The 27,036-nt window shown below is 44.0% G+C and overlaps 15 protein-coding genes across 15 annotated transcripts; 8 read left to right on the forward strand and 7 right to left on the reverse strand.

The window, feature by feature from the left end:
• Positions 1-777: 777 nt before the first annotated feature.
• Positions 778-1,520, forward strand: VTP01DRAFT_4498 (uncharacterized protein; the record flags this gene model as incomplete). Its single annotated transcript, XM_069383185.1, has 3 exons — positions 778-893; positions 1,199-1,378; positions 1,445-1,520. 3 exons carry the CDS (start codon positions 778-780, stop codon positions 1,518-1,520), a joined length of 372 nt encoding a protein of 123 aa, XP_069243912.1.
• A 375-nt stretch (positions 1,521-1,895) lies between these two features.
• On the reverse strand, positions 1,896-3,814 carry VTP01DRAFT_4499 (uncharacterized protein; the record flags this gene model as incomplete). Its single annotated transcript, XM_069383186.1, has 7 exons — positions 1,896-2,384; positions 2,437-2,547; positions 2,611-2,804; positions 2,869-3,317; positions 3,381-3,438; positions 3,500-3,725; positions 3,782-3,814. 7 exons carry the CDS (start codon positions 3,812-3,814, stop codon positions 1,896-1,898), a joined length of 1,560 nt encoding a protein of 519 aa, XP_069243913.1.
• Positions 3,815-3,909: 95 nt separating this feature from the next.
• Positions 3,910-4,570, forward strand: VTP01DRAFT_4500 (uncharacterized protein; the record flags this gene model as incomplete). Its single annotated transcript, XM_069383189.1, has 2 exons — positions 3,910-4,169; positions 4,228-4,570. The coding sequence occupies 2 exons, from the start codon at positions 3,910-3,912 to the stop codon at positions 4,568-4,570; spliced, it is 603 nt and encodes a 200-aa protein (XP_069243914.1).
• A 142-nt stretch (positions 4,571-4,712) lies between these two features.
• Positions 4,713-9,271, forward strand: VTP01DRAFT_4501 (uncharacterized protein; the record flags this gene model as incomplete). The annotated part of the gene is made up of 22 exons (XM_069383190.1): positions 4,713-4,748; positions 4,807-4,986; positions 5,050-5,202; positions 5,262-5,334; positions 5,395-5,598; positions 5,681-5,768; positions 5,828-5,942; positions 6,134-6,175; positions 6,225-6,332; positions 6,405-6,506; positions 6,564-6,779; positions 6,844-6,967; positions 7,019-7,176; positions 7,237-7,281; positions 7,344-7,594; positions 7,658-7,781; positions 7,835-7,955; positions 8,017-8,143; positions 8,204-8,348; positions 8,404-8,589; positions 8,678-8,966; positions 9,021-9,271. 22 exons carry the CDS (start codon positions 4,713-4,715, stop codon positions 9,269-9,271), a joined length of 3,138 nt encoding a protein of 1,045 aa, XP_069243915.1.
• Positions 9,272-9,489: 218 nt separating this feature from the next.
• On the reverse strand, positions 9,490-10,313 carry VTP01DRAFT_4502 (uncharacterized protein; the record flags this gene model as incomplete). Its single annotated transcript, XM_069383191.1, has 5 exons — positions 9,490-9,633; positions 9,689-9,823; positions 9,879-9,988; positions 10,055-10,139; positions 10,212-10,313. 5 exons carry the CDS (start codon positions 10,311-10,313, stop codon positions 9,490-9,492), a joined length of 576 nt encoding a protein of 191 aa, XP_069243916.1.
• A 699-nt stretch (positions 10,314-11,012) lies between these two features.
• Positions 11,013-12,070, reverse strand: VTP01DRAFT_4503 (uncharacterized protein; the record flags this gene model as incomplete). The annotated part of the gene is made up of 7 exons (XM_069383192.1): positions 11,013-11,096; positions 11,153-11,275; positions 11,337-11,391; positions 11,446-11,497; positions 11,562-11,666; positions 11,726-11,884; positions 11,956-12,070. The coding sequence occupies 7 exons, from the start codon at positions 12,068-12,070 to the stop codon at positions 11,013-11,015; spliced, it is 693 nt and encodes a 230-aa protein (XP_069243917.1).
• A 136-nt stretch (positions 12,071-12,206) lies between these two features.
• VTP01DRAFT_4504 (uncharacterized protein) lies at positions 12,207-13,670 on the forward strand (the record flags this gene model as incomplete). Its single annotated transcript, XM_069383193.1, has 6 exons — positions 12,207-12,284; positions 12,346-12,522; positions 12,585-12,736; positions 12,790-13,203; positions 13,271-13,496; positions 13,560-13,670. The coding sequence occupies 6 exons, from the start codon at positions 12,207-12,209 to the stop codon at positions 13,668-13,670; spliced, it is 1,158 nt and encodes a 385-aa protein (XP_069243918.1).
• Positions 13,671-13,773: 103 nt separating this feature from the next.
• VTP01DRAFT_4505 (uncharacterized protein) lies at positions 13,774-14,523 on the reverse strand (the record flags this gene model as incomplete). The annotated part of the gene is made up of 3 exons (XM_069383194.1): positions 13,774-13,940; positions 14,001-14,080; positions 14,138-14,523. The coding sequence occupies 3 exons, from the start codon at positions 14,521-14,523 to the stop codon at positions 13,774-13,776; spliced, it is 633 nt and encodes a 210-aa protein (XP_069243919.1).
• Positions 14,524-14,583: 60 nt separating this feature from the next.
• On the reverse strand, positions 14,584-15,973 carry VTP01DRAFT_4506 (uncharacterized protein; the record flags this gene model as incomplete). Its single annotated transcript, XM_069383195.1, has 7 exons — positions 14,584-15,124; positions 15,191-15,308; positions 15,371-15,454; positions 15,513-15,620; positions 15,684-15,767; positions 15,836-15,851; positions 15,914-15,973. 7 exons carry the CDS (start codon positions 15,971-15,973, stop codon positions 14,584-14,586), a joined length of 1,011 nt encoding a protein of 336 aa, XP_069243920.1.
• A 142-nt stretch (positions 15,974-16,115) lies between these two features.
• On the forward strand, positions 16,116-17,096 carry VTP01DRAFT_4507 (uncharacterized protein; the record flags this gene model as incomplete). Its single annotated transcript, XM_069383196.1, has 5 exons — positions 16,116-16,303; positions 16,369-16,579; positions 16,645-16,713; positions 16,771-16,847; positions 16,907-17,096. The coding sequence occupies 5 exons, from the start codon at positions 16,116-16,118 to the stop codon at positions 17,094-17,096; spliced, it is 735 nt and encodes a 244-aa protein (XP_069243921.1).
• A 4-nt stretch (positions 17,097-17,100) lies between these two features.
• Positions 17,101-17,995, reverse strand: VTP01DRAFT_4508 (uncharacterized protein; the record flags this gene model as incomplete). The annotated part of the gene is made up of 5 exons (XM_069383197.1): positions 17,101-17,103; positions 17,198-17,448; positions 17,505-17,640; positions 17,709-17,809; positions 17,872-17,995. 5 exons carry the CDS (start codon positions 17,993-17,995, stop codon positions 17,101-17,103), a joined length of 615 nt encoding a protein of 204 aa, XP_069243922.1.
• A 362-nt stretch (positions 17,996-18,357) lies between these two features.
• Positions 18,358-18,718, reverse strand: VTP01DRAFT_4509 (mitochondrial 54S ribosomal protein mL41; the record flags this gene model as incomplete). The annotated part of the gene is made up of 3 exons (XM_069383198.1): positions 18,358-18,408; positions 18,474-18,577; positions 18,637-18,718. 3 exons carry the CDS (start codon positions 18,716-18,718, stop codon positions 18,358-18,360), a joined length of 237 nt encoding a protein of 78 aa, XP_069243923.1.
• Positions 18,719-19,549: 831 nt separating this feature from the next.
• Positions 19,550-20,350, forward strand: VTP01DRAFT_4510 (uncharacterized protein; the record flags this gene model as incomplete). Its single annotated transcript, XM_069383200.1, has 4 exons — positions 19,550-19,615; positions 19,677-19,733; positions 19,792-20,077; positions 20,148-20,350. 4 exons carry the CDS (start codon positions 19,550-19,552, stop codon positions 20,348-20,350), a joined length of 612 nt encoding a protein of 203 aa, XP_069243924.1.
• Positions 20,351-20,670: 320 nt separating this feature from the next.
• On the forward strand, positions 20,671-21,337 carry VTP01DRAFT_4511 (uncharacterized protein; the record flags this gene model as incomplete). The annotated part of the gene is made up of 3 exons (XM_069383201.1): positions 20,671-20,798; positions 20,869-20,921; positions 21,102-21,337. 3 exons carry the CDS (start codon positions 20,671-20,673, stop codon positions 21,335-21,337), a joined length of 417 nt encoding a protein of 138 aa, XP_069243925.1.
• A 2,717-nt stretch (positions 21,338-24,054) lies between these two features.
• VTP01DRAFT_4512 (uncharacterized protein) lies at positions 24,055-26,504 on the forward strand (the record flags this gene model as incomplete). The annotated part of the gene is made up of 4 exons (XM_069383202.1): positions 24,055-24,839; positions 24,928-26,256; positions 26,329-26,413; positions 26,478-26,504. 4 exons carry the CDS (start codon positions 24,055-24,057, stop codon positions 26,502-26,504), a joined length of 2,226 nt encoding a protein of 741 aa, XP_069243926.1.
• Positions 26,505-27,036: the final 532 nt, after the last annotated feature.

Here is a 27,036-nt window from a genome sequence, read left to right on the forward strand (position 1 = left end):
CACACGTTCTTGCATTATCGAGGCCTCGGTCTTCCCCGGCTGATACCTTACAAACTCTCACGGTTTCTTCATTTCAGGGTTTGCTTTCAACGTGATTTGGTTCCTAGATACTGATAGACCTATAGAATTTAATTAGTAATAGGTGTTTGCAGTGATATTCCATGAATGGATTTTATGAACAAAGATATCGCCGAGGCAGCTTTAAGGGAGATATGAAAGGTCATTTGAATAATCACGGGGCCCGAGCGTTCATCGGAAAGTGTGTTCCTGTCTTCTGCCCCACAGCACCGAGTCAAAATCATATCGCTGATGTGTTGCAATGACCACACATCAAAAATCGCAAACCTTTTGCCAGCGCCCTATCATTTACTGGGGTACATGTAGTTACCAAGCTCACGGGGCCCTGAGTTACGTACCTAAGCATATGGGGCCATGCAGTATCTACATCATTGCACTCACGTTCTACGCCCTTGCATGGTACCTTATCCATAGCGTCATATACAACGATGCTGGTTTGCAGTTTACATGGGTCCAACGGCTGTTGAAATAGTTCCAATGTGATGATGGAGTATTAATGCGTATTATAAAGTGATAGCGAAGCTTTTTCTTCTGTGTACATTGCAAGCCAGCAAAAAGGCAACTGAACATGTCAGAGAAGAGAGTATGTATTAAGCGGTCACAAAAATTTTCCCTACGAACTTTTCCCGTTCTTTAATCCATACTGTAGTTCTACATTTGTGATACGAGGATTTGGCCGTGTAGAAACGAGTTACACGGATGGATCATGGGAGCATCTTGGTGGTTACCCATGGCAAGTGTTCAGAGCATGTGGATCCTAGTTTGTGGGAGGAGGCTCGGCTTGTGCTCCCCGATTCTGTTAGAAGAACAAGCTTGTAGGTGGTAACTCGGGTGGTGGTGGGGAAAGTATCAGATCCAGGGCTGGCAAAGATGGTGGAGTACAGGGTCCTTGACCATTATCTGTGCTCTCCTGCCTCGTATGACATGAATTACTCGGGATCGCTGACAGAATAGGGCAGTTTGTGGTAAGGTGGCCTTTGCGTCCTGTGGACGCTCCTACCAATCAAAAGCAAACAGGCCTTCACTCTGTGCATATCCACGGATCTCTTTTCCTTCTTGCTCTTCCGCTTCTTTTTCCACTCTTCTTTACTTTTCGTCATGGCCTTCTCTCGAACCGCAGAGTCAAATTTGAGCAACCACAGTCAACCACAGCCAAACACGAACTATTGTCTTTTACACAAAAAATACTACACCACAACGTGGTGTCCACACTGCGGACACGATCTGAAATAGGAGTACACGGACGCACACACAAACATACTCTCTCTCATGCATACGAACGTTTTAGAGCTCTCTTCTGGTATGTAGCATTATGGGCGATAGGAATCGATCACGGACGTCCACTAAACGCGTTCTCTTTTCGTAGCCGGGATAATAAGAAGCTCATTATTTTTTTCTTTATCAATCATGTAACGGAACAAAACTCTGCTCTCTATTTGTAAACTATTTCTTATTTACATTTTTAAGAAAAGAATGCACTGCCTTTTCCCCTTTCTATCTCTTTTTTTTTTCTTTTCACTTTTTCTCTCTCACCTCCCCCTTTCCTGCTCTGTTGACTAGTCTAAAGAAACAAAGTACAAACATCCTCCTACTATTCACGTAACAATGATCCAATTAAGCTGGGCGTTGACCATCAATGTACGTTCTCCGTTGCTTAATTTAAAAGCGAAGAAAAAAAGTTTGCACAACGTTAAAGTTCTGGACTCCAACGAGGAACAGTTTATTTTTGTACACACATAGAAGCAGAGAGACTGAACAGCTTTGCATATGACAATCCCAATCGGCAATTTCTGTGCATTTAGAAGCTTTTTCTTGCTTTACGTTGTCATACTTAGCTGGATGAGTTGCAGCGCCCAATTGATCTTTTTCTCGTATTCCTTCTCTACTTGTTCATCCATTCCTCCTGATCCTCTTACTCGGTCCATCATATTATCGACGTGTCTCCGTAACTTTGTTAAGCTCATGGGGCCTTTTGTCATAAGCTTGAAAGACGCTTCTTGATCCATAAGGTCTAACGCCCAGATAACTTTTGGTCTGATGCATTCATTCTGACATACATCGCAGCGCATAGTCTTTTCGCTCACGAAGCTCATGAAACGCCATGTAATGATCATTACATGCCGGTAGACATCCTCCATAGTATGCAGTTGCAGCGGTTTCGTCCGGATGTTGAAGTTTAGCAACTTCGCTAAGCTGTATGCGTTCGCTTTCCGAAGTGGCATCAACTTTTCATTGACGGCAGAGCAATCGGCGTCTGTCAATACTTTGTCTAACAGACTAGAAATGTAAGTCGTGCATCTGACAACCTAATATTCACGATCAGATGGGATATCACGGGATGATTGGAACTTTTATCACCTGTATGAAACTGGCACAGCCTTCGGCACTTAATTTCAGGAACTTCCGATAAGATTGTTCGATTAACGGATCGACGGATATAAGGTTGTGGCAGTAGGACATGATGACCAGCTTTTTTCATTGTCGTTAGCGAATAGGATGCCACTAAAAAACGCCCTTGCATGATGAACATACCATATTCATGAGTCGCCCCGCATAATCTATACTTTCAGCATCTGTTTCATTCTTCTCGACGTCTTCGCTGTCAAGTTGGTATCCAAATGGTGTGAACAAGATATCCAGATAGCGATCCAGCTGCGTCCGCTGCCCGGTCCCGTCCGTTCGTATTAATGACAAAAATATACATTTCTCGAGCTTTTCTCTGCTTCCTATTTACAATATAGAGTTAGTCCTCCTAACCGTCAGTTGTAGATCCAGCTCTTAAGCCCATACCTTGTCTACTTCGTAAGTCGGTTTCCAACAGTGTCAACAGAAAACCCAATACCATTCGACGTCGTTTATGACCTCCCGGTGCCTGCAAAGAAGGTCGCACTGCTTCTTTCGTCTTTTTCTTCGATCCTCCTCTGAAATTAACACATTCGCCCAGTAGGTCCCAGAAATCCTCAAACTCGGAAAGCGAGCATTTATATGGTTCCTCATCGTCTTCATCTTTGATTTCCAGCGATACTATCTTCGCTAACTGGCGTTGATGTAATCGTCCAGCTGTGATCGACCGAAACAAGTACCAAATGTTGTCGAAAGCTTCGGGCCCGAAATTCTCCAGAATATGAAAGAGCATCCTTTGCGCTTTTGTGCAAATAAACAGGAGCTCTTTTTTCGAGCATCGTCTATGTACTACTTTGGGTCTCAACAGCAGATCGATTAAAGATAGAATAACGGATCTGTATATGCAATCTACAGTGAGCTTGTTGGCTGTAACAAACAAGATGATATATACACCTTACATTGACGGTTTCCTTTTTGCAGCAATTGTGCTTTCAATAATATCCAACGCAGCTTCAACTTTGGGAATAATATCAGACCACTGCACAGCTTTTTGCATTCATGCCAAATATCAACTTACAGTGTCCAGCATCAATGTAGTTTGCAATCATATTTTGGATATTATATTGAAGAGGACCTCGCGTAGTAGATTCCATGTTGGCGAAGTGACCAGGGAAATCATTGTAAAAATATTGATAAACCTCTACGTCTTCCGGCCCGTAACCGAGGGTTTCTGTTGCTTCACGTTTCTCCGTTAGCTTGGCACCTTCAGTATCGGTTTCGATCGTAAAGTATAAATCACCAAACTACGTAAGTCTGCATAAGTTGCCGTAAGCTTATAAGGCCTTGAAGCGCGACTGACCTGATTGACAGAATGTCCCACAATAGATCCCATTGTCAATGCTGGGTGTCAAAGTTGGCGGTCAACGAGGTTTTAAACTTCCCTAAAAAGCAGCGCGTATTGGGCGCGCGTTTCTTCCGCGACTTGAAATGTCCAGCTTCACCCTAATTGTAGCGGCCACAGAGGAGTATGGCATTGGAATGCTGAGCACGTTGCCTTGGCGAATTCCAAAGGACATGGCATTCTTTAAGCACGTTACAACGCACATTCCTGCGGATTCATTAACAGATCCAGATGCAAAGAACGCTGTTATTATGGGACGAGTGACCTGGGAGAGTATCCCTCCGAAATTTCGCCCTCTGCCTGACCGACTCAACATTGTTGTATCTCGAAACCCTTCGTATGACTTGTGCGTAAGATTCTTATATAAAAACAATTCTTCAGAAAATCTAAAGTTCTCGATACAGGCAACTTGAAAACGCGGGCAATCCATCGACGCTGCTGGTCAGCAGTATGGAAGAAGCATTCAAGGCCATTGATCCCAAGAAAAATCCTCGAACATTCGTAATAGGTGGCGCGCAGATATACACCATCGCTATTAAGCATGCTCTCTGCTCGCATATTTTGTTGACAAGAGTTAGATCAAAAGTCGATTGTGATACCTTCTTCCCAGAGATTAACGACAAGGAGTTCCGAGTGGCGAGCCACGAGGAATTAGAAGCTTTCGTGGAACAACAGGTGCCTCAAGGGATCCAAACTCACAAAGAATTACAATATGAATTTACCATGTATGTTCGACGCAATCTGTAGATTAGAGGGTTTTTTTCAACAATGTAAATAGAATAGTAATAACTAATAACTATGATTTGATACGTGAATCTGTGCGAGAAATGGCCTGAAATGGCAAATGCAGCAGGTGCTGGAAATTCGTGTTCTTTCCCTGTTCAGCATAATGGAACCTACCGATCAACTCTCGGATGCACACAAGGTTTCTAGGCTACTCGATATAGACTTCTATTTTACCGGCGCCTTACAGTGACCTATAGATCCGTTTGAAGCGCTTGGCTAAATTACAGCAACAGGCAGAGGAGCAGCAGAGAAGAGCAGAGGCCGAAGCTCAACAGCAAAGGAAAACACCTACTACTGCTTCTCCAACTCCTCCTAAATCGGCACCAGCACCAGCACCAGTACCGGCATCGGCACCGGCGCCAACGCCCACGCCCAAGGTATACACAATATCTTTTACCCGGTATGAACAGCTCAAGCAAGCTGACACGGGTTCTTGTTAGATGACGAATGACGCACCGCAGCCAACACAGCAATCGCCAGCGAAACAAGCGCAGCAGCCGGTCAGTACGCCTGCAAAGACTGCAGTGCCAGCAAAAAGCTTTGAAGACTGGCAAAATGATGCATTGACACGTATCCTACAAGTCAGCTTGACAGTATGCATACATGCATTGAAGGATCACCCTCTACAGAACCGCTAAATTAAATAACGTAGCTGGATGCTCTGCAGAAGAATCCCAAATGTGTCTATCTTCACTCTCTAGTTGGAGAGTTAGAAGAGGAGAATGGTAAGGCTGGAATCTAGAGTGTGCAGAGTATGTACTGGTGGAAATATGCTGACATCGTAGTAGAACCGAAACCGTACCGGATCACCTTATCGCTGCTTGATCGTGTCCTGGTGTCACGCTTGTCCATTGATCCGAATGAACCGTTGGATGAGTATCCTGAGGATGTCAGAGAAGACTTGAGAGTGCCAGATTTTGAATATCTTCTTGGATGCTGGAAGCGAGCGCATGAGATCAAATGCAACATGCAAACTAAGAGCAAGGCAAGTTAGAACCGGCTGTTTATCGGCATGGTGCTTTATCTAATCAGTTATATAGAATATTGATCCATTGGTTTTCCAAAAACGAGTTGAAGTTCTCGACACTGTCAAGAACCTCACCATTTCATACTCTGGATTGGTCATCCAAATGCCGGATATGTTTCCACAGTTACAGAAGTAAGTTTCAACATTCAATTTATCAGATCCCGAACTAATCATGTACGGGGAACCATTAGTGGAAAGCCTCTTGGACCCGAGCAACTTGTACCATATTTGATGGAGGAGTTTGCATTGCCTGATGAATATCTTGCTGAACTTGTCGCTCGGTTTGCTGAGGACGGCCTTGAAACTGTAAGCAGATAGATTAAATGTGCATTGTATCCCGAAATTAACAACTGTTTAGATAATCGGTGCAGCTGTTTATATAATTTCAAGTCGGCTTCGCAGCATGGATATCCTTGGAGATTATAAGAAAAGTTTAAATGTACGGAAAAGCTGAAACCTCCAATCCTACGGAATGAAATGACTGATGGTATCAACAGGCACTTTCATACTTGTGTGAAAATAAAACTATAGCCAGCATGGTAAGTGGAAGCGTTAGTTTTGCAGGGTAGAAGCTGACAACAACTATAGCTTACAACGATGCCGGAATTCGATCCTGCTAACGCGACAGCCGACAACATCGAAACTTTATCCTTGCTGGGACCCTTCTTAAGATTGACAGCATATCCAGACAGTGCTGTATGTAGCCTTTTTGCGAGACGAAGGAAGATAGCAGCAGTACTCAATATCTTGTTACCTTCTCCACTGTAGCCCAAAGTGGCAGAGAGCCTCTTTCAAAATGCAGCTGAACGGTATACGGCTGATTTGGAGTCAGGAATGAATGGATTGCAAGGCACTGTACATTATATCCAGGTTAGACAGAAGATAGTCCAGATTTCTCGGTATCAATTTTTGACGAGCAATGTGTAGGGCGTCATGTTTGGAGTCATCAACAATATCATCCGATCAGGACCTGCAGCGCGCGAAGCAGTGCTTTCTTACTTTGCTCATATACTGCATCTCAATGAAAAGCGTGCACAAATGCAAGTCGATCCTCAGACGGTCGCAAGTGAAGGCTTCATGCAAAACATTGCCGTCATATTACTAAAGTTTTGCGATCCTTTCCTGGATGTCAAAGCATCAAAGGTAGATAACAGGATAATTCTTCTGCTCTTATTAAATACCTTATATAACGAGTCTGTGCTTTTAGATTGATAAGATCGACTCCACCTACTTCCGAACTAGTAGACGTTTAGATGTGAAGGAAGAAACCAAGATAACTGGATCTAAAGAGCAATCAGATGCATACTACAGCGACGATCGTCCATCTAAGAGTAAGTTGGGAGTAGATATTTGATAACGCACTTACTAACCTGGGGCTGAAGGCCATAATTTTATTACTGACGTCTTCTTCCTTACGCTTTCTTTCTTCCACTATGGTCCTATCCGAGCATTCGTTAATTACAATGAATTCAAGCGAGAATATGCCGAGCTAAAGCGACAGACTGAGCGAATGGAAGAAGAAGTCGCAAGAATACGAAATGTGAGTGGAAAGGGCAAAATATTGTGATACCCGTTACTTATGGATGATCTATGAATGCAGACGCCACAAGGAGTTATGCAGGACTTTGTTGCAAAAAGATTTAGAGTAAGTGCGAATCGTAAAGGAGAGTATCATTCAAATTAAGCGCTTTCTATTTCTTCGCAAAGGCTCGCCTCGACCAGATGTCGATGCATAAAATAGCTTACGAAGCAATGATGATGGATACAGAATTTTTGTCTCATGCGATGAGATACTACAATCTGGTAATGGCATGGTTGATACGTCTGGTAGACCCAGCTGGGAAGCATCCATGGCAAACGGTGAGCTTGCCTCTGCCAAATGATGTGCCAGAAGTATTTGCTATGCTTCCAGAATGGATCATCGAGGATGTTGTAGAATTCTTCATCTTCCTCGGAAAGTAAGTACCGAGAGATGGGTGCCAACGGATTACGCATTATTGACCTAGATGTTGAAAATTCAGGTATTGCTATCATATACCAGTCTTCAAGAGCAATCCTCAGGAAGAACTTGTTGCATTCATTATCACCTTTTTGCGAAACAGCAAATATATAACGAACCCTTACCTTAAAGCGAAACTTGTAGAAGTCAGTACTGCATTCAAAAAGATCATATGGACCTTGCTGACGAAATGTGTTAGATCCTTTTCTTCTTTACATATCCGATTGCCAAAGGAGTTCCGGGTGAACTGGAGGCAATGCTTAATTCACATCCGTTAGCGATGGAGCACCTAGTTCCATCCTTGATGTCATTTTACGTTGGTCAGTATACCTTGGTTTGTGGGAAAAGATGGTCAACTGCGTACTCACACGACTTATGCAGAGGTCGAGCAAACAGGCGCGAACTCGCAATTTTACGATAAATTCAACATTCGTTACAATATCAGTCATATTATGAAGACTATCTGGGCACATCCGGCTCATCGTGCCAAGGTTCGAGAGCAGAGCAAGTATGTACATCTGCAAGTAGAATTTGATGACTATACTCGCTAACTCGCTTTCAAAAATAGAAACAGCGAGCTGTTCACTAGATTTGTCAACATGCTGATGAGCGATGTTACGTATCTTTTGGACGAGAGTCTTAGCAAATTATCAGAGATACATCAAATACAAACTGAGATGGACAATCAAGCAGAGTGGGAAGCCCAGTCGCAGGTGAGTGGCATAACCCATTCTCGTGTTACATGACATTGTCTAAAATCTTTATAAGCAACATCGCCAAGAAAGGGAAGGTACACTTCGAGCTTTAGAACGTCAAGCACAGTCATACGTTGCGCTTGGAAATGAGACTGTACATATGCTGCAGTATTTATCTGGCGAAGTAGTCGAGCCATTTATGGTGAACGAAGTGGTTGATCGCTTAGCAGCCATGCTTGACTACAACCTTGCACAGCTTGTGGGACCGAAATGCACAGAACTCAAGGAAAGCTAAAGGCAAAATAGAAGAAATCTAGAGTCGACTTTCTTACGCGCATCGTCTGTAGGTCAAAAATCGTGAGAAATATCATTTCAACCCACGCAGATTGCTTTCCGAGATCATTGATATCTACCTCCACCTGAACTGTCCAGCCTTCGTCGAGGCTGTAGCTCGAGATGGGCGGTCTTACAGGAAAGAATACTTTTCCAAGGCTGCTTCTATTATGACCAAGCACCATCTAAAGCATCCAGACGATATTGCCGCTCTGGAAGCATTTGTAAAAAAGGTTGAGGAGGCCATCCAGTGTGGCGTGGAAGAAGAGGAAGAACTCGGCGATGTCCCAGACGAATTTCTTGGTAAGTTTGATGTCCATTTCTGGATTGATCCAGACATTAACTGTTTGTTTCTAGACCCCATTCTTTCCAGTGTCATGGAGGATCCTGTATTACTTCCAACATCGAACACGATTGTTGATAGAAGCACCATCCGGGCTCACTTGCTTGGTGATACTCGAGATCCATTCAGTCGCGCACCTCTTACAATGGATATGGTGCAACCTGCAACGGAGCTCAAGGAAAAGATACAAGCTTGGAAGCGTGAACAAAAGCAGAAACGTGCAAGTAGCTCAAAACAAGCTGAACCAATGGATACTAGGGAGTAAATAAACGATTCTCTCTTGCATGTTTGGAAGAGGAAAAGAAATGAAAAGACAGCAAAAATGTGTGGATACATTACGTTTCACAAAATAATATACGATATAAAGTTAGAAGGAAGATGACATACTGAATGAGCAATGGGAGAAGGTTAAAGATAGACAGGGTGCTTGCGATCATGAGAAGGGAAATTAGACAGGATATTTCCCGCTATGTAAATGCGAGATTACAGAAAGCAGCAAGCGTTTACTTTGTCCGGTTTCAATGTTATCCGTGTCGCCATTTCAAAGACAAGGTTTACGTTCTCAAAAAGTTTTGCTGAGCATTCTACAAAACCTTTTGCACGGAGCGCGGTTTTTAATGCGTAGCCCTGTAAAAGGCAATGAGCATAAATATCGTTTTCACGTAAGCATTTACTATCCAACCTCGTTGTAATTGATAGGACTCAGATTCTCGTTTGCCAATTTGCGAATAGTCGCTTCATCGTGCCGTAAGTCCTTTTTGCAGCCCACCAGAATGAACGGCGTGCCTGGGCATAACCGGTTTACTTCAGGTACCCACTATATCTTTCGCTTAGCATTTTTGGAAATCCAGGCAGATGAATATTCCACCTACCCGTTCCCGCACGTTTTCCAGACTGACCGGATCAGCAATGGAATATGCAACCAAAACGACGTCTGAATCGGGGTACATTAGATGCCGCAATTTATCAAATGTTTCTTGACCTATATGGAGCGCGTGTGGGTTAACTGGCTGGCTGCATCTTTTTTCTGCAATCGCGGCATACGTACCAGCAGTGTCCCACAGTGACAGATTCACTCTTCGACCATCGATCTCGATATCCTTGTTGAAAGCATCAAATACGGTAGGAACATACTACATGAAAGACATTTAAGCGACTTTTCTTCTTTTCTACAAAGGTGGCCAGGTCCGTTCTCCTGCTATTACCTCGGGCGGAAACCTATTGTCTGCAAACGCGATCATGAGCGAGGTCTTGCCACACTCGCCGTCTCCAATAATAACGATTTGTTTGCGCATCTCTTTTGGCATTGCGTGTGTGTGTGTCTGTGCCTGTGTGTGTCTGTGCAAGAAATAAGAAAGAGAAAGCAGAAGGAAGAAAAAGAGGTGCGTGTGTGTGAATAGACGGCAAGTGTGGCGAAGGTTTCTTACTTTGGTGCATTGTGCTGCGGCAACACGTCAGAGGGCTGTGCTATCAGCTCTTGCTAGAAATGGCTATTCGTGCCCCCGCATCTTTGCAGTAAAAATCATTCTGAACTTTGCACATTTAGAGTAAGTTTCGATATATTTCCCCTCACCCATGTGAATAATTTGATTGTCAAACAGGCAAGAACCACCTTCGAAATCATGATCCCGTGGTCAGCAAGAATCGGATAGATCTGAATACTTCAGTTTAATTCTTGGCAAACGAAGCAATGCAACGGGTGGCGAAACTACTTCTGGATAGCCACTCAGTAGGAATACAATGTGGCGCAGGTTGGATGGCTGCGCTGATTCCATTATGTAGAACAAAGCGAACGAATCATCTATAGCAATACCGTTTCTGAAAAGCCAAGAGAAACGTTGACAGCCACTTCAATGTATGTTTAAGCATTTCTCTAAATAGATCCAGACCAGGTAGCATATATTGCAAGACCAGTAAATGCATTTAAAGGACCAGTAGGTGCATTTAATAGAGAAAAACAGGATGCATGAAGAGTTTTTTGTGTAGCAAACAAATGGTTAATTGGATTAATCTACCACGATGGCGTTATCAGCCATCGGGCTGTCGATTGAAACAGAAGGGGACGGAGAAGGTGATCGCGTTACCTCAGACTTTTTACACTGTTAGCATTTTCAAACCGGATATTCCATGGATGTTCTCGACTTACCTTTAGTTTATCCATACGAGCAGGCTGTGAGTTGCGCATTTGCTGGATCTTAGCCTGCACTTTCTCCAGCTCCTGTTTCAATCTTCTCATTTCCTCTTTCTTCGCTTCAAGAACGAGTAAAGGCTACATAAAGACACGTGAGCGTGATCTGTCTATACTCACTATGTTTCTATATTCAGCTTACATCCTCGGGTTTTGGCAGTTCAATGTCCTTCCACTCTGACTCGGGCAATTCATACCTAGGAACATGCTAAGTGTATTGTAACATCATTGCCGTTAAGTGATATACATACATTTCTTTGTTCTTCAAAACACGCTGCCTTAACTCTTCTCTTGAAAGTTTGCCTTGAAGAAAAATACGATTTACCAATGGTTTTCTCCTCTTTTTGCAGTAGAGTATTCTTCTTACCACCGGTGTTCACGATACAGTTATTCTTGCGTTTGATGTCTGGACCTTGAATTTTAGAATTGCGTTCACCGATGACTTTGGGATCAATGTGAAGACCAGCAAATTCTGTAGAAGTCATCGTCAGATAATCGAGTTGAAAGATGGTGTGTATAGCGTAATAGTACCGGCTGTACTCTGCTGGCCAAGTAAACGTTGAAGCTGAAGGTTCATTTGTGCATTTGTCTTGCCGGGCAAGCAACCACTTTCGATAATTTTAGCCCAGTTGCCGATACCGAACTTCATGAGCGCTTTTCGTAATATCTCTGACTCCTCCTCAGTCCAGCCTGTGCACAGAGTCAGTGTGTGTCATTATTTTAACTCGTTGGAGCTTGCATGCGAGGGAGACAGTCAGTACCTGGAGACAAAGTACAATTCCATAAACTGGCCGAATCATTGGAACGAAGAACGTTCCTTGCGCCAGCTGTCATACTTCTTGGCTTGGATACACTGTGATTGGTCGTTGCTGCCATGGTATATGTATATTTGTGAATGTGTCAAGGAAAACGGGAAACAAAGGTTTGAGCGGGACTCGTTCTTTAAGTCGCGTCCGAGACACGGACGATACGCGCGCTCTTAACCTTTCTCGGTGCACGTACCGCCAAGGTCATGGACATCGATGGGCAACCTCTCGTTGCCCCTTCAGACAGTGAAGGAAGAGAATATAGAGGATTTCTAAAGATAAACGTAAAGCACGGCTGCTCTTTATGGATTTTGGCAACATTCTCTTACCATGCTCCATGCTTAGAATGAAGAGTATTTTGTCGAAATTCACCTTTCCCGAGATGATCAAGGTCTGCCTCAGATCTACGGCGATTCTGCGCTGCAACGACTTGTTCGTGGTTGCAATCTTGACGCAGTAAGGAAGCGCCTAGCTCGGTGCCCTGATATCAACATGCTCTTTTCCGAGTTTCAGAGTATCTTGGTAAAGAAGGCTGCTATGAGATGTCAGAGAATATTTCGCTTTTTATTGACAATGGTTTTAAGACAGAGAGTGCCTATCAATGCAAACGAGTTTCCGAAAGCGACAAGCTTTCATCGAAAAGATACTCGGCCGTCCTTGCAGAATTGGACCAAATCGGTTACGAAAAGCTCGGGCACATGGATCGAGACATGAGTAATCTCACTCTCATGCTATGGTGAGCTCCATTCTTAAACTTGGATCGATCATACTTCTAGACATATCATAAAGGGATTCTGACGACAGAAAGCACGAGATTCATATATCGATATCTTCCAATTATCCGCTGTCAGCACCGACTGTAAGTGTCGATGTTCCTGCTAGCGACGACGCCCCGGCAACAACAACCACCACCACGCTTTATACCCTTATTGATAACTACAATTATTACCGTCAAGTCGTTGAGACTTACAAAGACTATTTTACTTGCATGGAAGAATTGGATAATGAAACCAGGATACTGGATCCGGAGAAACCGCAGAGGAGGGACACCTGGCGGCGTATTGCGTTGTTAAATCATTGTTCTTTACACGTTGAAATTGATCCAATGCATCCCAGATCAAATTTTCAGAGCTTGAGGTTCTTTGGAAACGAGAAAAGAGTTGGTAAATTATGGGAAATGTGGCAAAAGGTTAATCAAGATTGGTATGTTGATAAAAAAGAGTATGTATATTGGAAGCGTTGCATCAACTGTTTTTGATTTTCATTGTAGGAACACTGATGATACACCGTACACCAACCTGAAACGGCTCCTGGGTCAAGAATTAGTTCCAAAGGCTGGTGCAGACGGGAAGTCGCAAGATACTCAAAGCGATATTGAATGTGGCATTTGCTACGCCTACAAATTATTGCACCCTAAACATTCGCATCAGGTGCCAGATGCTGTATGCGCAAATTACCAATGCAACCGTGGATTCCATCCTTACTGTCTATACGAGGTATGGATAACCATACAGCAAAAATTAGTAACTACACGTACTCATCACACAGCGCTCCTTCAGTGGTTGAGATCAAATCCGACGACTACTCGCAGCTTTAATGTTTTATTTGGAAACTGTCCATACTGCAATGAGGTATGCAAGAGATGTCTTTGGTATGAGGATATCGACTGAAAGGACGTTTAGAAAATCACCGCTAAAGCGGTGCTGTAACAATCGGTCGCTGTATATGATATCGACACTGTAAATACGCAAATGCTTAATGATCGATGCAGTTTTATGAAATCAAATGGTTGTCTCTTAATATTTCCATCAGGTGACCGTTACGATGCATGTGCTCTAGTTCATTTGCGCCGCCGATGCTGAATCCATGGACAAAAATGTTGGGAAACGTGTCTCGTCCTGTCACCTCTCCAAGAAGCTGCTTGACTTGCACAGCATCATCTACAATGCATCAATCAATATTTGCGAAAGTCATTTCTTTTCAATGCATCGATCACACACCTCGAAGATCCACCTCAACAACGTGGTACGGTGATCGAAGAGGGTACTCATTCAAAATTTCCTTTGCTTTTCGAGAATATCTATAGATGCCGGGGAGTTAGAGCGATTAAATTTTCTAAAGATGGAGATAAACATACGGGCAATAAGTTTTGGAAAAGACAGTCAATGGATGCTGCTGGACAATCTCTTCGATTTCCGTGTACAACGGCGGCGCATCGTCCTGCTGCTGTTGAGGTTGGGTTTCTGCAGCAACTTCCGTCATTGTTGCTACAAGGGGAACGTCTTCCTGATCCATAGCTGCAATGGCTGCACCTTGCTTTTGCAGATTCTCTCCCTGTGCATTGACACCGAACAATTGCATTCTTTCAGGATTTCCGAGGCGAACCATGAGGGCAACGGTAGCCAGCACCAAGAAGCCTACGCAACAGAGCATCCGTGTGTAGCGACCACTGATGACTCCTCCAGACTTGGAAGTTGCATAGCGTTCCTTTGCCCCGAGGTCTTGTACTGAAAGCGGTAGCATATGTAATAAAAACTAGGAAAAAAAGGTTGAAGAAGGTGTACATCTAAAAATAAACTAATTCTACAGTCTTGTCATTTTGACACATTCTAGATCTGGATTTTCTATATCACGTCTACCCTTAACCAACTGAAGCTCGCAGCAACGGACCAATGCAGGATCACTGGGACGTGCATTCAGCTGCTGTACTTGGCCCTGCGTCAACTGTTTAATGTGCTTTTGTTGATTTAACCATGTGCGACGCGTCACCGCGTTTACAGACGCGACTACGCGCAACGTCGCCTGGGCAAGCGATGGAGAACCAGGTGCTTTGGACAGTTCCTCCTGCCATCGAGCTACAACAAGAGCAGAGAACAAATCGCCCGTGCCTGTAAAGTAGCCTTGATATGTCGGGAACGAGATGAGATGCTGCTCGGAACCCTGTTGACTGGTGAGGCAATAGAGCGAATTCTCATCAGCGTCAGGAAGAATGATATCGGAAGGGATGTCATGGACTGACAGGTGCAACGATGTAATAATGACGTTGGGTGCGCCTAAATCATGCAATTTGTTGGCTGCCAATTTAGCGGACGCAAGTGAGTCTATCTTGATATCTGAAAGTAGTCTAGCGTGGGCCGTTAAAAAAAAAAAGAAAAGAAAAGCTGTCACGTAATCTTATGATTATGCTTACTCGGCTTCGAATTGGTTTGGCGTAACAACGTTGGTAATGCGAAGGATATTTCTATATAGCGGGATAATTTCTGGTGCAACGTATATCCGACCTAGATCGCCCATGACAGGATCGCACACTATGCTGAACATGTAAGTCATGCATATTCAGATCGAAAAAATAAAAAAGTTAGACACTTACCATAGATCACCTTAGATCCTTGATCGTTGAGTTTCTTCACAGTCTTCTCGATCGTTTCGAGAATAGCGTAGTTCCCAATGTAACCTACAATGTACTATCAACAGTGATGTACGAATTATTAATCCGAAATTAAAAGCAATACCTGTCAAGACGTGGGTATAGTCGCCGAAAAGTCCATTCTGTTCCATGCCATCAAAAAGTTCTTGCACTTCCTCGGCATTGAGACGTTTGCCCGTCCAGGAAGGATAGCCTAATCACATTGTTCTCTCGAGTCGGATCTTCTTATCTCTCTCTAGAACATTCAAAGCTTTACCTGTGTGGTTCGAGAATTGCACAGTATTTAATATATCAACATCGAAGCCTAAGGTCTGCAAAGGAAACACGGCAGCCTTGTTGCCTTGAAATGCGAACCGTCAGATTACTTTCTGGTCTCTGCTTTGTGCCTGATCGATCGTCCTTCATTACCGCAGTATCCAGAAACCTGTGTTTAGCCTTAGCAACGACAACTTAACGCGCTTCCAACTCGGGCTTTCCGGTGCTTACCATATGGGACTGTATACTGAGTACCCGAAATGACTTGTCGTCTTCATCCCAGTCCTGCATGGCGGTAGCTCAGCTTCAAAAGGCGGGTGGGAATGGAGAAGAAGAGGAGATAGATGGCCCGGGATTGTTTGCATAAACATTTTTGGCAGCAGAGCTGACCTTTTCCAGCCATACTTTACTGCAACAACTCTCCGGGGCAACCATGCAGCAGGATATCACGAACAGAGATATACTAAATCAGCTCCAAAGTGCAAGAACACGGCAACAACGAGGTAGCGACAATAGGCTTACAAGTGGTCTCTCGTCATCGTCGGTACGAGATCTCGAGACTATGACCCGGTCCGAGCTACTAGATTTAAAGGCGAAAAACGAGCGATTGTTAGAAAACGTGTAAGATCTGCTCATGAAAAGCCCCCTTCACTGGACTTCTGCTCACACCAACGCTGCTACTCTAGATCTTTAGTGGACACGTTACCGGATAAAGGAGCGAAGCTGAAAAACAGCCTTGAACGCATAAATTCAATATTAGAGAGCGGTGGGCAGGAAGACAAGATGACTCAAAGAGTTGCAGCCATGAAACTTGAGCCAGCAAAGAAGAAGGCAGGATCAGGAAATACTACGATGCTCGCAGCTCGAGGTTCACTATCTGGAGATTCAAATAATCAGGTATTACTGCGCAGATCGAGTTTGTAGGTTTCACGCTATTAATGGTCCTCCGACCGACGAGACAGAAACGTACACGCCTGATGAGTATGGACGAATCTGTTAAGCTTCAAAATGAGAATCAGCAGCGCATAAAGGCAAGCTTAAACGATGCAACTGAATGTAATGACGTACTTACAGCGGTTGCACATCAGGACGAACAACTGCGCAGAAAGGCCGAATCTATAAAATCACGGGCACAAACATCTGAAAGTTTAGCTGATGATTTAAGGTACAGCGCTACCCATTTACATAGTTCAATGCATTTATTGATACGGTTCTTCGATCCAGTTTGACAATGGAAAGGATGAAACTGAACCCAGAGACAGGACCTCATCGCCCGCAGGATGATGATCCGGAAGAATATGAAGAGGATAGCGATGACTTGGACTCGATTGATGAAGCACAGTATGATGGAGTGTACGATGAAGATGAAGGTTTTGACGAGGAGGAGTACATTGATGAACGTGAACGTCATTAAAACTTTACTATTTTCTTCTTTTTTGGTGGATTGACAGCAGCAACTGGTGCCTTGTTGTTGTTGCATTCGCTCTTCTTTTTGCTGTTTTTGCTCTTGTCGACAAAGATATGGTAGTCGTCGTCGTCGGCACCCTGCTCTGAATCGATTTTGCCGACCGTAGTTGTACCATCCGCTAACGGTTCGCCATCCTCATCGACGTTTACGCTGCAGTCTTTTGCCAAATGCGCTTTTGATCCGCACTTGTGGCATGCTCCGCCGTTAGGATAGATACCATTTTCATTTTTCGGGCATTGCTTCGAAAGGTGACCCTGCTCGTTGCATACAAAGCACTTTGCATACGGCAATGGTTCATCTAATCTGTCGTCAGCATTCCTCTAACCGCATACAGCCATCAACTTATGCACGTACCTGGATTCCGTGGTTTTTTACAGTGCTTCAGTGCATGCTCTGTGGATCCGCAATTATAGCATATTCCCACTGCACCGTTCGCTTGCGACGGGCATTCATTGACAGAATGTCCCATTTGTTTACACTTTAAACATCTCTGTGGAAATAGGAACGCATGGTTAGCCTAATGCAGCAACGCATGAATTGCAAACTCTAAAAGCTAACCATCTTTCTTTTCTTTCTGTCTGCATTCGAGTATGGTGCTTTTTTGTTCTTTTCCTTTCTGTTTCCTTTTCTTTGCATCTTTCTTGAGTTGCTTTGCTTCTCTGTAGTGCTAATATTAGCTCGAGTTCACTGATTCAACAGGATCTCTCTCCTTGACATTTACCGATCGGATCTTGTGATCCGTTCGTTTCAGCTGACTGTTTTCCTTTAGGTTTCAAAGGGTTAACGACCATCGCATCGTCCGCCTTAACGTGCGTCTTTTTGCGCATATTGGTATATCTGGTCATTCTGTTCCAGGTTTTTGAAGAAGATATGCAGGGAAGTGAGTGTGTGGCTTTTGTGAGCAAAATTTCTTGACCATTTTGCATGATGTTGTGCGACGAGCCCTTTCCAGGGACAAATGATATAATTTACATGTCTTATATACACATCGAGCTGCTTTGCATCAACCGTCTTTACAGGATACTTGTTCAAATGCGAAATTTTTGACGATGCATCGGGTTCCAATGGTCGGAAAACGGCAGGAGAATAACAACAGTCGAAATTTAGCATACCGAATTGTCACAAAATTATATGCTCTATGGTGCATTGCTTTATTACAGTTTTTGCTCTTTGCAGTGAAAAGTTGGACGTTAGGGGAATATGGACATTATTTCTCTTTCTTTGCAAGGTCTGCCTTTCGAGAGACGTAAGGACCGAGCTACGAAAAGGCATATATGTAAATAACCAGAACGAAATACAGCTTATGTTTTGGTGACAGCTTACAGTAAATCCTTCGAGGTCAGGTACGACGTACGTCCGTACTTTGTTCCAGTCGATAATGTATCCACCACGCTTGGTGTGTCGGCCCATAGCACCGCTACCGGTACCTATTGAATCAACTTTGAGAAAATCAAAACACCAAAGTGAGCACCACCAATAATCGCACCCTTGTAGTAGTTGTGTCCTCGTTTGCTGCTCATGGGAAAGCGCTTTGCTCCTCGTGGTAATGCTCGTAGGACGCCAAACATTGTGCTGTTTAAATGTGTGTTGAAGCTTGACAACCGGGCCCGACTGCTCCACTGAAGACAAGGTGAGGTTTCAAACCCCGAAAGGAATAGCCGGCGGTCGACAAACCACTCTGATACTCATCAGGCAAAACTACAGCATTATTGTTTGTGTATAGGTTCATAGCTTCACAAGTGTCTGATGGCAAAAAGGTTGACATTATTGAGGTTACGTCTGAGATATCCCATCCTAGATTATTATTATAAAGGTAACTAAACCTTTAAGAGCTATCAAACCGTCGTTGTTGCTGTAAAGTTTTCAAGGCACAAATTAGCAGCAGCGTATAATAATTAATTAAGTATTGACTACATCGAAAGTAGCTATTCTTCCGCGGATCTCAAGATCATAAAAGTGCAAGATCAACGACAAGTAGGGTGATCTCGGCTTTTAATGGTTGAATATCTTAAGTTGCATCAGTCATTTTCTGCGATCACTTCATGTAGATAAGTCAACAAGACCATACAGGCTATCACCATTCGAGAAAAAGGATTTTATGTGTATGAAGTAACTTGTAACATTAAAACACGGACATATTTGATTGCCCCGAAAGTCATGAGACGTTGTGTAACTGCCCGAATTCTGATCAAGAAAAAAGCGGGCGCTTCCAATGGGAGTGGAGAGCCGTTTCGCCCTATCACAATTCTTCGTCTTTTAGCCAATAACATACGAACCTAAAGTACCCCGCTAGGAACGCGCGCTAGGAAAAAAGTGAGTTCTTGACAGCGGCAAACCTCTTTTTCTTGAACAATTTGAGTAAACGGTAACGATGGTAGCGATTCATCAAGCACCGAACAATGTCCTACCCAAGCAGCACCTCCCCTGGTTCAAGTAGCCCTCAATCTTCAGCCCAAGGCTCCAACGTACGACGTAAAAGCGCTTATTTATGCAAAGTTGCTTTGAAATCTCACGTAAATAATGTAGAGTGACGGCCAACGATCGCCACTTGGATACAGCTACGGCCAGCCACAGGTTTCACTGGTAAGGATGTGTAATCATTACGTTATTACTATCGTGTTGATTGACCAGTGGTCTTTAGCCGGCTGCTGCGTTGTTGACGGCGCAAGCGCAAGTACTGAATCCATCGTTGTATCGTGGTCCTAACGGTGAAATGATCGTTGCCCCACCGGCAGCTCCTCAGCCGGCTGAAGAGGAGCCGCTATACGTGAACGCCAAGCAATATCACCGAATCCTGAAACGCAGAGCTGCTCGTTTACGTCTTGAAGAGATGACAAAGTTTGGACGTTCTCGAAAGCCATATCTGCATGAAAGTCGCCACAGACATGCCATGAGACGTCCTAGAGGACCGGGTGGTCGTTTCCTCAGTAAGTTTGTGATGTTTATAAAGTCTGCCCAGAGTGGTTACTGATCCGTACCTTGGCAATTTTTTCATAGCTGCTGCCGAGATCGCAGAGTTGGAGAAGAATGGAAAGCTCAATAATGGGCAAAATCAACATCAACAACAGCTGCAACAGAGCCAGCAAGGAGAACAGCAAAACCAAGAGCAGCAACAGCTTCAACAAGAAAATGGCAAGGAAAATGGAAACGCGCGACAGAGTCATCAACAGATTCAGAACTATGCCCATCTGCAGGCATAGTTCTTGATCTAGTTGTTAATCTTCGTTTCCGCTGATCACTGGCCTTTCATTTCTTGTGCTACGCTGTTTTTACTTTGATTCTCTTTTCCTTTTATCCTCTTTTTAGCATCGTTAGTATTGTATGATATACCATAAAGAATCTCATGAGCAAATATAACAATTTGTTGGTCCCGGCCCCATCGTTTCTTACAGTGTGGTCCTATCTCTTCGTTTCGTATTTGGGATTCTGAGAGTATGAAGACCAATATGTCCAAAGGTCTTCTCAGCAGCACAGTTGCATCAATGCAACGCGTTAAAGGGTCCATTATTGACCTGTTCTTATGCATCCAGAGACTGTCAACGTCGTTTACATGTTCCAGACCCATGCTTGCCCATCCGAAGTATCTTCATACTCCATGCATACCGTTATCAAAAGCTGGCTTTTTGTACAACTGTACAATTCAATGGTGTTAGCTTGAATGCATAAGTGTGCTGTGTATTTTTCTATAAGAAGACTCTGATTAGGTTGTATGTTTTAGTGATAAGCTCCCTACCAGATTGACATACGAAACTTCGCAGACGGCCTTCAGACGTAATGACCTGTACATCAGTGAAACCATATTGCGTGAGAACATATAATCATGAATACATAGATAAAATATATAAAAAGATGAAGCATTCGTGTTTGTCGTCGTTTGGCTCTGCTTCGGTTTTTGTTGCATCCTGGTAAGCTTGTTATACTTTTGCTTATTGAAATCACTGGCACTCACAGTACTTGATTTGGCTGTCTCAGAAGTAGCCTCTGTCCTGACCCTGGTGCATTTGCTTAACGTATTTTTGCTCTTAACATCACCTTTGCTTATTATCGACGATGAGTTGCTTCAAGATCCAATGCCCAATATCGAATATTCAGTTCTAAGCAGTTGGACTCTTTTAGCCCGGCATGTATCATTTCGTGCGAAAGGAGCAGCTCTTTCACCACAGGCCGCCTTCGGGCGTAAGCACTGATTTCTTGAATCAACCCCATTTCTTCCTACTGTCCTTGTATATGACAAAGATACTATTACATCATTATATCTAAGGTGCGTGGGAGGTCCCCGTGGACTCGGGAATGCTTTTTGCGTAAGTAATATGTATGGTTGTTCAGTTGGATACATCAAACAATGTACTGAAAGTCTTTTGTTTCTTCGATATCTTCCCTTCGTTTCTTTCTGGTGCATTGTATTTGCTCTTGATTGTACTGCTGTCTTTGAAATTTAACTTCGTCATTTCTTTTATGTTATAAAGCTTACATATGCCTCTGACTAATCAATTTCTTCTAATCCTCGCAAACCAGTGAGCATATTATCCTATTTTTACTGCTGTAGAAAGAATGTAGTTACTTGTCCCTGTCGCTAAGGGTTCGAATAACACTTAGCATTCTATTTAGCGTGTGAACAAGTTCTATATTAACGTTTCATCAGGGTCATGCAAACTGGATCGGTCTCACACACAGATGTATTAATGCGTATCACAGGGAAGCTCTTTTTTTGACAAATGGCACCGGAGACGATGAGTCTGTCACACGAAGAAAACTCATCCGTTCATTTCGTTTATTTGTGTGCGCAACCAGAGGAAGCGCGAAAATGAATGGATAGAGACGAGTCTATCTACTTGAGACGCAACTGAGCTGTGCAGATATCCTTCAAAACAATTACTCTGCGGTCGCAGGTTCATTGCTTTGTTTGTAATCTCTTGGATCACTGGTGCGTCTGAGCTATGCAGCGATCGAGAGTACGATTCGAGCCCGTCCGCAATGATCAACCTAAAAACAGAGTGCCACAAAATAAACTTCCCATGTAATTACAAGCTGCTGATTTTCTCGCAGACTATTATTAGCAAAGAAATGCCAATGGTGCCGTTCTTGCATACATGTATGAGGTTATGTAATGCATAGCATTCTTAGGGTATGTTGGTCAGATCGAAGGCCCCAGCTCCCCCTTTGCCAATTGAAAGAAAGAAGAAAAAAATGCCGCAATTGCTAATTTCGCAAATGCAAGAGGAATGTTGTTACTTAGCAGGTCTAAATCCAGTCTTTCTATTGTCGAACATTCCATGACCTGAGACAAAGATGCCATGGGAGAGATACAGAACAGCAAGGATGATGATGTGAGCACATAATTGCTATTTTGAGGGAACTTTTTTAGAAAAATGATGAGTTTGCGGTAAAACGTGTCACCCGAAAACGATTTTTTTGCCGAAAGCGGGGCGGTAATAGTAATGGGGATGCCGGAAACAGCACGACGACCAATACAAACACCGAGTATTACAATGTATCATTGTTGTTGTTGTTGTCAATAACGAAAAGCAAGGATATCCGAGTGCGTGGAACCTTGTGACGCGCCTTGCCCTGTGCAGTCGTATACACTTTCCGTGGACGCCAAGTAGAACCCGGGTATTCTAAATGAAAAGGACGACGACAAGTTGGTCTGGGAACAGCATCGTCGTGTCAAATTTGGATGCTGAGCTTGTCCAGATCATTCTTTCTGGGTGGCACTCGCTTGCAGCACGTGAAGCATCACGCTGAATTCTGTCACGATGGTGTGAGCGGAGGAGGAGGGAGTTGGGATGATGCCCCTGCCACCCCACATATACACAGTTACCATCCTGTTAGGACACTGCGCGGAATGGAAGTATGTAGATCCGAGCTAGATTATTGGCCGACCAGACGACATGTGGTCTCGCCTGATACTGTGTGGAAAGACTGAGGCTTCGCAGAAGGCCACAATGGCGCTTCTTCGGAACAAGTAAACAACAGATACTTCTGTGCATGCGGGTCTCGTGACCTTTTCAGCCACGCTGTAGTTGTTTCTAAAAGAAGGCACATCAAAAGTGCATGCACATACATACGCGTCACATTTACACTGACGAAATCAAGATTCGCCATGCAACAGTGTTCAAACCAATAGCCGGCCGGACATTCCCAGGGATATCCCATTAGCTGTGTACAAGTTTTTCGTGCATCCTCCGTTGTCCGACGGCTCGCATAAAACAAGAAAATATCTAAACATAGTTAGGACGGTGATTGCCGCTGTGCAGAAGCATTTCCCTTTGACAAGCTGAAGCGAATTATTCGTTGCTGACTCATTACTTTGATGCCAAGTCGGTGCCAAGCAGCGCAGCTAAATGGGCGGGCAAGATTGCAGCGTACTAAGCTGCTGAGACAAACTGGGTAATTCGAATATAGATCTGGCGTTATACCAGTCGTACAAAGCAATGCGCGCAAAAAAAAATGGGTTCCACTAGGTGTTCCCTGGGGAAAAAATATCATTACAATGCAGACAAAAATAAAGATCGAACTGCCCTGAAGAAAGAAGATTAATGTGATCAACAAGAGACATGCCGTTGGATCATTCAATGGATTTAATGGAGACCAGATTGATGTGTAAAGTGTCAGGAGACCCCTTGGCCGAGCGCCTGAGAATTAAGACAGTAGCAAGCAACAGCGGCATCACCGGCAGCGTATACAAACATCAGAGTCATTGCCTTGCACGCCTTCCCCTTTTCCGACATCGTCTTTTTTTTTCTCCTCCTCGCTTTTGTGCCCAATTGCAGCAGTGGGACCCCCTTGCTGTCCCCCCATCTCCTCTTTATATTCGTCTCTGCAATTTCTTTTCTATTTTTCCTTCCTTTGCCATCTTTCGCTTGCAATTTTTTCCCTCCTCCTCTTCCCCACCTAGTTTTCAATGAAATACGGCCTTGAGCTCCAGCAAAACATATTTGCACCGTGGCGACTCTCTTACATTGCCTACGATGTCCTCAAGCAAGAGCTCAAGTCCCGACAGCTGGACCATCCTTGGAACGACCGTGACGAGACGGACTTTGTTCAATTGCTCGACAATGAATTGACCAAAGTCTACGACTTTGTCAATGCCAAGCTCTCTGAAATTGATGCACGTATTCTCTACTGTGAACGGACCATCCAGACTCTGCAAAAGAACCCCAATATGGCCTCCGACGCCAACTACAGCATCATGGACGAGGCCCTGACCGAGATCCTTTTTGACGTGAATGACCTTTCGAAATTCACCCGCGTTAACTTTACAGCCATCCAAAAGATTCTCAAAAAGCACGATAAATGGACAGGCCTTAATCTGAAGCAGGACTATGTGAAAAAGTTGCGAGACAAGCCTCTAGATAAGCAACGTTTCGATGTCGCCATTATTTACATCTCTGCGCTGCATGACATTTGCCGAAACAGGGGCAAACAATCGACTGGAAATTCAGCGGCAGGCGGCGATCAAAATGCATTCGAACGAGCAACTGCAAAGTACTGGATCCATCCTGACAATATCACCGAAGTCAAGGCTATCATCATGTTACATTTGCCTGTCCTCATCTTCAACAAAGATAAAAAATATGAGCCTTCCGATTCCGCAATCTCGAGCATATACTTTGACAATCCAAACTACGATCTCTACACTGGTCGGTTGCAGCGGGATGAAGGCGCAGAAGCCATTCGATTTCGATGGTAATGCCTTTATAGAAAACAGAAACATCTTGACAATCTCTTTTTTCTTGTTGCTGAGCAATATATTTTTTAATGGTCGCTATTTTAGGTATGGTCCCGTTTCCAGCCCAAACATCTTTATTGAACGCAAGACGCATCATGCACCCTGGCTTGATGGCACTTCCGTCAAGGATCGTTTCCGAATTGACGAGAACAGGGTCAATAATTTTGTAGACGGCACTTACACCGCTGCTACCATTGCGAATGAATATCGTGCAAAAGGTGTTGATGCGCCAACTGTCGATAACGTGCACTTTATCGCTCAAGGCATACAGACATCGTTCAGAGAGAAGCAGTTGGAGCCCATGCTTCGTGTTTTCTACAATCGCACGGCTTTCCAGCTGCCCGGTGACCAGCGTCTTCGCATCTCACTTGACACTGACCTTACTTTTATCAGAGAAGACCACTTGGATGGCCAAATCCGACGCCAGCCTCCCAGCAATTGGCGCCGCAACGATATCGGCATTGACTTTCCATTCAATTATGTCAAGTCCGCCGATATTCTGCGCTTTCCCTACGCTGTTCTCGAAACAAAACTGCAGACTCACCTCGGCCAGGAACCGCCTGCCTGGTTGACGTCACTCGTGGAGAGTCATTTGGTTCACGAAGTGCCGCGATTCTCAAAGTACCTGCATGGCGCTTGCCATTTTTATCGCGAGCGGCTCCCGCTTCTGCCCTGGTGGCTATCCGAACTCAATGTCGATATCCGGAAACCTCGGGCCGAGAATATTGGCCTCACGCGTTCACGGAGTTTCAAACCACTCATTGATGGTCGCTACCGTCGTGCAATGATCGAAGAGCGCGAGCGAGCCAATCAACAAGCTGTTGTCAGCAGCAGCCAGGATAATAATAATCCAAGCATAACCGATGTAGAATTTGACTCCCAAAAAGCAACAGCCGCCGCAGCCTCGGCAAAGGAGAGCTGGCGCTACAGCACTCCGAGCAAAAGGGAGTACTCTGCAGTGCCTGTTCCTGTTGTTGAGCAACCGCCCACCCCACCCAAAAGCATCGAACCCACTCCTCCAAAGACAAACAGTCCACTCCAGCCATTCCTTGATAACAAATGGATTGCACGCATGCGTGGTGGTAAGAATAATAATAATGAAAAATCCGCCAACAATACCCCACTCGGTATCCCTGTTGCCGAAGACGAGCCTGCTGGCAAAAGACGAGTCAAGGTCCGAGTCGAACCTAAAGTGTTTTTTGCCAACGAGCGTACTTTTATCTCTTGGTTGCAATTCTGCGCCCTCCTTTTAACAGTCGCTCTAAGTCTGCTGAACTTTGGTGACCAAACCGCTCGCATTATAGGCGGTGTCTTTATCGCGATATCCGCCGTTGTTGCTATCTACGCCTTGTATCGTTTTGAAAAACGTGCATGGTAAGGAAAATCGCCATTCTTCTTGCAACAAAATAATAGGAAACACTAAACATTTGCGTGTGCGCTTACCAGGATGATCAACCGCCGCATCGACGGTCGCTACGACGATCTATGGGGTCCTGCAGTGCTCTGCACATTGCTTGTGGTTGCTCTCATCGTAAGTTTATGAAAGAAAAAGACCCCTTGTCGAGAACCTTAATTCACACACTACTTTCCTTTAGATCAATTTCTATCTACGCTTCAAGTAAAAACGAGGATGCGTTCGTGTATCTGTACCAAATTGTGTTATTACAACAGCAACTCGCATGACTCAGTTTTAGTATTCTCTTAACATCAAAACATGTACTGGTTCCTAAAGCAGATGCACCTCTTTTTTCTTTAATCCCCTGTCCTTTGTCCTCACCCATTTTTGACAGCATGGCATTACACCCACCCACTCGACAACAACGCAATTTTGTAACATTAATACTTTTACAAGTAAAAAGACCTTGTTTTCCCGAAAATCAAATGTTGCATAATTAGTACTTTCTTCTCTGAGATCCCGTGGCAAAAAGGAGTCGCATCTTGCATAAATGCCATCAAGACATGTACAGTATAGTGCGACAATCCTTGTTTCCCAGGGGCTCCATCATTGACTTTACAGTTTGTTGCCGTCAGAGGGATTGTTGTTTGAGGGATAAATGAACTGTTAAGATTTTGATGTCTATTTTTAAGATCCGGATACCACTGAACTGGAAGGAGATAACGCCATGTCGATGTTCAGATGAATAAAGTAAAGGG

Source organism: Rhizomucor pusillus (genome assembly GCF_041956525.1).
Source record: "Rhizomucor pusillus strain CBS 183.67 unplaced genomic scaffold VTP01scaffold_2, whole genome shotgun sequence".
NCBI lineage: Eukaryota > Fungi > Mucoromycota > Mucoromycetes > Mucorales > Lichtheimiaceae > Rhizomucor > Rhizomucor pusillus.